The sequence below is a fragment of the Ictalurus punctatus genome, chromosome 5 (genome assembly GCF_001660625.3).
Source record: "Ictalurus punctatus breed USDA103 chromosome 5, Coco_2.0, whole genome shotgun sequence".
NCBI classification, from domain to species: Eukaryota; Metazoa; Chordata; class Actinopteri; order Siluriformes; family Ictaluridae; genus Ictalurus; species Ictalurus punctatus.
The window spans coordinates 14,009,339-14,017,422 of record NC_030420.2 but is presented as its reverse complement, the minus strand read 5'-3'; the positions used below and the strand labels follow the sequence as shown (position 1 = coordinate 14,017,422).

Below are 8,084 nucleotides of genomic sequence, written 5' to 3'. Positions count from 1 at the left end.
TGGCTACACGAGCAGGTGCAAGTTCGGGTCATTTTGCGGGATCAATAAAAGATGGTGGTTTGTGAGATCGGGAAGCTGAAGCAGATGATATACAGAGTTACTTGTCATCATAATGGCTTCTTTGCAGTATTTACACACTTGTTCGGTTGACTCAAGAGATGAAAAGCAGTGTGAAAGTAACTATTGCTCAGTGTAGATGCATTTTGGAGTTGTAGTTTTTATCTTGATTGTATTGTACAATTCCGAACAGGTCACTCGTACCGGTGCAAATAAATATTTAATCACAGTCACACAAAATACTTTTCAGTCACAAATGCGAGTGAAATGGTCGCACTGTAGAGCCCTGAGTTTATCTGTGAAGTTTTTTCCCCGTTCAGTGTGACGACGTTTAATGTCCCCGACAACTTCTGTAGTGCCATTTAGAATCATGTTAATGTCACGAGTTCCTCTCGTGCAAAGCGCTGGAGCTCGTGGTCTTAGATGCTTAACTCTGTTTCGGGACTTTGGCACTACAAAATGATGCCATCCCAGTGTCGCTCTATGGTGATTGGCCAAAGTGTAGGAAGCGCTTGATTTGATCTGCAGCGGAGTTTTCGATTAGCGGAGGACGAACTTTAAACGTCAATATCGCAGTCGATCTCGTTAATTTTATCGTGGGCAGTCAAAATCGTAATCGCGGTCGATATTCGATTAATTGTGCAGCCCTATATTCGGGTGAGTTAATTAACTTGCTAGTAAAGTGCTGCGCTTCAGTTTACTAGTGTTCATTAACTTATTCAGCTTCAGCTCACACAGCTTAAGCGGGTAAATCTGACATTGACTTTGACTAAATTATTTGAAACACTAGAACTATTCTTTCTAGATATTTCTTCAGAAAAGTATTAGTGCATTAATATCTTGCGTGTAATTTTTTTCAACAGTGTTTTATTTAAACATACGGAGCTATTGCTTACTACAGTTTTTGCATTCGAATGTGCATTTTTATCTTGAATTTGAAGTTCAGATTTTAATTTGACAGCCCTAGAGCAGACGAGGATAAGCAGCATGAATGGTTAAAATGTTGGTGTTAGGAATCTCCCCCTCGCGCCAGGCGCTGCGTGCACACACCTTCAGCGTACAGCGTGTTTTTGTTTTGATTCATGTCTTCTCCACCGATGTCCTGTCATTGATTGTCTACCTTGTGTGTTGCACCTGTTTTTCAGTTTACCTTTAATTAGTTTTTCAGTTTGATCTTTAATGTATATTTAAACCCTTGTGTCTCTGTGTTCAGTGCCAAGTAAAGTTCAATGTTTGTCTTCTTTTTTTCATGTTATTCTCCAAGTTATTGACCTGGTTTCATTTTCTCAATTGAATAGGTTATTAAAACAGTAACAGTGTTGCTAAATTGAATATAAAATATTTAACTATCCAGATAAAAAATATATATATATATTTCAATAGTATGATGTATTAAGCATTTTTAGTAGTAATTTAAATTTTAACTACTTAAATATTTGCATATTATGAATGAAGTATTAATGCATAGTCAGTGTTGCAATGCTGAAATAAGTCATTTAATTAAAACACGCGCCAGATTCACTTTGGTTTTACGTTAGTATAATCTCAAGCATTTTTGTGGGCAGAGGTTTACAGCATTTCACCTGATTGGTAATGAGAAGTGAATTTTAAAAAAAACTGTGGCCAACTAAAAGGAACAAAATAAAAGCCACATGGTCTAACACACAAAAGTGAATTAAGTCAGAAATATATTGCTATTGTTATATTGCTATTTGTACCCCAAATAAAAACTTAAGCATTATTCAGTCCAACAGTAATATTACAAAATAGCAATGTTTTGTAAATCTATACGGTGGGGAAATTAGTATTGGACGTCTCAACATTTTTTTTTCTGTGAATATATTTCCAATGAGGCTATTCACATGAAATTTTCAACAGACATCAATATTAACTCAAGAAATCCAGACATTAAAGTCCATTAATGAAGTTGTGTGTAATGAAGAGGAATGACACAGGAAAAAAGTATTGAACACGCTAACTGAAACTTATTTAATAGTCGAGGGGCCTTTGTTTGTAATGACAGCTTCAAGATGCTTCCTGTATGAAGAAATTAATCAGCTGCAGTATTCAGGTGTCATTTTGGCCCAGTCTTCTAAACGTTTTGTGTTTTTAAATATTGTGCATATGAATTCAAGTCAGGTGATTGACTGGGCCGTTCTAATGCCTTGATTTTTTTTTTTTTTTCTTTTCTTTTTCTCTCTGAAACCAATTGAGAACCTTTGCTTTGAGAACATACACATACACCTTTGCTGTATGGTTTAGATCGTTGTCCTGCTGGAAGGTCCACCCATGTCTCATCACCATCCTGGTGGATGGCTGCAGATTCTTCTCAAGAATCTCCCGGTAAAGGGCTCCATTCGTTGTTCCTTCAATTATATGAAGTTTTCCAGTACCATGCGATGAAAAATAGCCCCATGCCATGATGCTTCCACCTCCAGACTTCACGGTTGGTATAGTGCTGCCTCCAAGTATTCCTGGAGCTCTTGCTGAGTGGTCCTTGGCTCTTGGGCTACTCTTCTGACTATTCTTCTGACTCCCTCGTCAGAAATCTTGCAAGGAGCTCCTGTGCATGGCCGGTTGATGATGGAGTGATGTTGCTTCCACTTGCGTATAATGTCCCCAATGGTGCTTACTGAATTGAGAAGTTTTGAAATACGTCTGTATCCGATTCCATCAATGTTTTGCACTAATAAGGTTCCGAAGGTCTTGGGAGAGCTCTTTGCTTTTACCCATCATGATATGTTTCTTGTGACACCTTGGTAACAAAAAGCTTTTTCATAGACCATCAATTTACTAACCCAGCTGATATTAATTTGCACAAAAAAGTTATAATTGCTTGCTGGTTCCTTGCCTTACCTTGCCTCGGAGAACTGCTTTTTCTTAACGTGTTCAATACTTTTTTTCCTGTGTCATTCCACTTTATTACACAATTTTATTTATGTACGTAAAGGTAGTGAATTCTTTATTTCCAGATTTCTTGAGTTAAAACTGATGTCTGGTGAAAATTTCATGTGAATAGCCTCATTGGAAATATATTTACTGAACAAAATGTTGACTCATTCAATACTTATTTGCCCCACTGTATGTTTTCTTATTTACAAAAATGTGTGTATTTATAACACTACATGAACAATATTTATTACCTTGGCATTAAATTAAAAAATTTTTTTTTGCAAGAACTGAGGTTTTTAATACAGCTGCTGAGAGTGGTGGTAAATTTGACATCTCTCTCTGTTATGATCCATCTCTCTCTCTTATTTTTATATATATATATATATATATATATATATATATATATATATATATATATATATATATGAGGGAGAGAGAGAGGGAGATTGTGTGTATATACAGTATCTCTCAAAAGTGAGTACACCCCTCACATTTTTGTAAATATTTGATTACATCTTTTCATGTGACAATACTGAAGAAATGACACTTTGCTACAATGTAAAGTAGTGAGTGTACGGCTTGTGTAACAGTGTTGATTTGCTGTCCCCTCAGAATAACTCAACACACAGCCATTAATGTCTAAACCGCTGCCAACAAAAGTAAGTACCACCCCTAAGTGGAAATGTCCAAATTGGGCCCAAAGTGTCAATGTTTTGTGTGGCCACCATTATTTTCCAGCACTACCTTAAGCCTCTTGGGCATGGAGTTCACCAGAGCTTCACAGGTTGCCACTGGAGTCCTCTTCCACTCCTCCATGATGACATCACGGAGCTGGTGTATGTTAGAGTCCTTGTGCTCCTCCACCTTCCGTTTGAGGATGCCCCACACATGCTCAATAGGGTTTAGGTCAGAAGACATGCTTAGCCAGTCCATCACCTTCACCCTCAGCTTCTTTAGCAAGGCAAAAGTTATCATGCTGGAATACTGCCCTGTGGCCCAGTCTCTGAAGGGAGGGGATCATGCTCTGCTTCAGTATGTCACAGTACATGTTCATGGTTTCCTCAATGAACTGTAGCTCCCTAGTGGCGGCAGCACTTATGCAGCCCCAGATCATGACACTCCCGCCACCATGCTTGACTGTAGGCAAGACACACTTGTCTTTGTGTGCCTCACCTGGTTGCCGCCACACACTCTTGACACCATCTGAACCAAATAAGTTTATCTTGGTCTCATCAGACCACAGGACATGGTTCCAGTAATCCATGTCCTTAGTCTGCTTGTCTTCAGCAAACTGTTTGCGGCCTTTCTTGTGCATCATGTTTAGAAGAAGCTTCCTTCTGGGATTACAGCCATGCAGACCAATTTGATGCAGTGTGCGGTGTATGGTCTGAGCACAGACAGGCTGACCCCCCCACCCCTTCAACCTCTGCAGCAATGCTGGCAGCACTCGTACGTCTATTTCCCAAGGACAGCCTCTGGATATAACGCTGAGCACGTCCACTCAACTTCTTTGGTCGACCATGGCGAGGCCTGTTCTGAGTGGAACCTGTCCTGTTAAACCACTGTATGGTCTTGGCCACTGTGCTGCAGCTCAGTGTCAGGGTCTTGGCAATCTTCTTATAGCCTAGGCCATTTTTATGTAGAGCAACAATTCTTATTTTCAGATCCCCAGAGTGTTCTTTGCCATGAGGTGCCATGTTGAACTTCCAGTGACCAGTATGAGGGAGTGAGAGCGTGATGACACCAAATTTAACACCTGCTCCCCATTCACCTGAGACCTTGTAACACTAACAAGTCACATAACACCGGGGAGGGACATTTTTCCCTACCCAATTTGGACATTTTCACTTAGGGGTGTACTCACTTTTGTTGCCAGCGGTTTAGACATTAATGGCTGTGTGTCGAGTTATTTTGAGGGAACAGAAAATTTACGCTGTTGCACAAGCTGTACACTCACTACTTTTACATTGTAGCAAAGTGTAATTTCTTCAGTGTTGTCACATTAGAAGATATAATCAAATATTTACAAAAATGTGAGGGGTGTACTCACTTTTGTGAGATACTGTATGTATGTGTGTGTGTGTGTATATTTCTTTCATGGAAAGGAAATACTGGTTTTGTTTTCTTTCATTGTTGGAGCAAATGGTAATGCAAAAAGGATATTTTCTGTGGTCTCCCATATACCTCTATAGGAGTTTACCCTGCTGTAACTTACTTAAACCCATAAATGGATGCATATGCATGAACACAATCCATTGTGGCTGATCTATCATGTAGCATGATAGAAATGGTGTGCAGGTCTCACATTTATTTGGAAATGTTTTGAATATGGTATTAAAAATTATTAATTTTGAATATCTGCAGATACCCTGCAGGGTCCTGGGTATAATATTGAAATTGTGTTATTTAGCGATGCTAAAGTGTGTGGGGGAGCCTGTGACAGAGCCTCCATTAGTCCCCATCAATATGAGTGGTGTTAGGGGTGTCAAAAACAGTATACCATGAGACAGAAATATGTTGACTGAATTTAGCATAGCCAATCCACCTACCTGTTTGTTTTTGGAGCATTGAGCATAGAGCAGTTGACTGTGAACTGATGAGTGGGCATTAAATTTTAAATTTCCCTTTTACTTCAGCGTTAAGATGAAGTAAAAAAAATCTATATTGTGCTGTCAGAGGCTTCCTCTGTGAAATGAACAATCTACACTTTTTAAAAATGTATATACATTTGCAATCAATTTTTCAACCCCCATTGCAAATCAGGTTTATTGTCAAAATGTTCAGACTTTCAGCTGTTTGCAATTAGCAAATCAAACAAAAGCCATTGAAATAGTTGAACACAACAAATGCTTCAAGTGGTTTCCCCAAATTCAATTGAAAATGCAACTTATAATTTCTCCAGTTTCAAAATTATTCAATCCCCTGAATAGAATCCCTTACAGCGGCACAAATATGCAAAACAGGTGGTCTCAAGCACACTTGATGCAACTAATCAAGAGTTTCATTAGTTGCACCAGGTGTGCTTGAGCTGGAACACATGAAATACCTGAACTGACTATGGGTCGAAAATATATGAAATACCTGGACGGGGCAGAAAAAGGAAGCTATCAATGGCTGCAACCAGATTTCTCAGAAGGCAGATTGTAAAAAAAAAAACCCTCGAGTGACTGCAAAAGATCTGCAGCAAGACTTGGTGGCACTGAGGTTTTAGTGAGCACAGTATGGCACGTACTAAACACAGAAGGTTTCCATGACAGAACTTAAAGAAGAAAAGTCAGCTCAAAATCATTTTTAAAAAAAAAGGCCACAGAAGTTTTGGGATTCTGTTCTGTGGATCGATGAAACAAAATTGGAACTTTTCAGCACGATGGATCAGCGGTATGTCTGGAGGAAGCTGTGGCTAGGTTGTTAACCGTTGTTAACTGCACTGTAGCTTGGAACGGTTTCAAAGCTTTTGCCACAATAAGGGCAAAACATTTCAGCTTGTGATGAGTGTGCATTAAATTTGAAATGTCCCTTTTACTTTTACCATTAAATGTCCCTTTTACCATTAAATGTCCCTTTTACTTTTACCATTACATGTTTGGGGTTGAACACAGTATTTTCAATAAACTGTAGAAAGGATTTTATTGTTTCTTACAATTCACACTGACCTGTGGGGTGTGGGAGACACAATGACATCCCAGATGAGCAATTACCTTTGACAATAGGGAGGGCCATTATTTTTGACAGTGAGGAGGGGAACTGTTACAGGTGTTGACACCTATCTCATCAATATTCATTGTGTAAGGCGCTGGCTTTGGAAAAAAAAATAGTGTCACTTCAAAGTTCTACAACTTTTGAAGTTAGACCACATGACAATTCTGCGTGATTTAGTTACCTATGTGTAGCCAACACCTATGTTTACAAGGTTCAGAGCTCAAGTCCTGTCAAAAATGTTTATAATGTGTTTCACAGTATCCCAAACACCACTGAAAATAGGTTTTTGAAAAGTGTAAATTTACAGTTCATTTAAACAAAACCTATATTCATGATATTCTTACTGCTCTCAAATTACTGTTGGTGAGTTTGTAGTAAATATAAGCATATGTAGCATTTCTGGATGAATCTTTTTTAGATGGTTGAAATATCTGCCTTTTCCATTTTGAGTTAGTTATTTTGTTTTTGCTATTGTGTGTTTGGCTCTGCTGTTGTGCTTTGCACTTTAAGGCTACTGTAGATTTAGAATCAAAATTACCATAACAGTGAAAATCACAACAATGGAATGAGTCCTGCATGTTCAGCTTTTTTTTTAATGAACTTTATATTATGTGTGTGCAGATTCTGCTACCGAAAATATCAGACACTAAGGTTTATTATTCTTCTCTTTAACTGATTTATTAATTGGATAAAAAAGTCATATGGGTTAGCCTAAGTTGGTTTATTCTCTTCTGACTGAGGTGTATACCTAAAGTTATTGGTCGGATATTTTTCCGGTTTTTAGGCTCAGTGTAGCTAATGATCCAGCATGGAGTACTACTTATACAAAAATCCCTTCTTATTTCAGGTCCTGGTGTCAACTGCTACATTGGCCTGGGGAGTTAATTTGCCAGCACACACTGTCATCATCAAAGGCACACAGGTGTACAGTCCAGAGAAAGGCAGGTGGACGGAGCTAGGGGCTCTGGACATTTTGCAGGCAAGTCATTCAATTGATCAATGGGCTAGCTGCACCCAATTCCTATGACGCATTTCTATTTTGAAATTCTGCGGTTCTCAAGTTTCTGATAGCACTGTTTACATTCTTCAGTACTATTTATCTTTTGTAATGTGATCAAAATGAGTGTCTGTCAGACAAATGAAGAAATATAATGAGCATGGTAGTCTCCTTCTCTGTAAAACGTCTTCTAAATTTAACAGCTTTAAGCTTCCATAGCTTCCCAAATCAGAGTGAACACAGATGATGGTTAGCAAACCTAAGTTGCAACCGTTTCACGTTTTCCACCATTACTAAAGTCTGTAGCAGACATTTCACGCCAGATTAGCTAGTTGAACCAAAATCACCAAGAACCAGCGAAGACCGACAAAAAGGGCAGTACCGTTTTTGTTTTGAATGGGACAGCTGCTGTATTCAAAACATCATGGCCCAGTGTGGG

General features: G+C 38.7%; 1 protein-coding gene across 1 annotated transcript in view; it reads left to right on the top strand.

Annotated features, from left to right (window-relative positions):
* snrnp200 (small nuclear ribonucleoprotein 200 (U5)) overlaps positions 1-8,084 on the top strand; it is a 120,760-nt gene that overhangs the window by 60,849 nt on the left and 51,827 nt on the right. Inside the window, exon 19 of the mRNA XM_053680237.1 lies at positions 7,496-7,627. Coding sequence (XP_053536212.1) covers positions 7,496-7,627 — 132 coding nt within the window. The remainder of the gene's footprint in view (positions 1-7,495; positions 7,628-8,084) is intronic.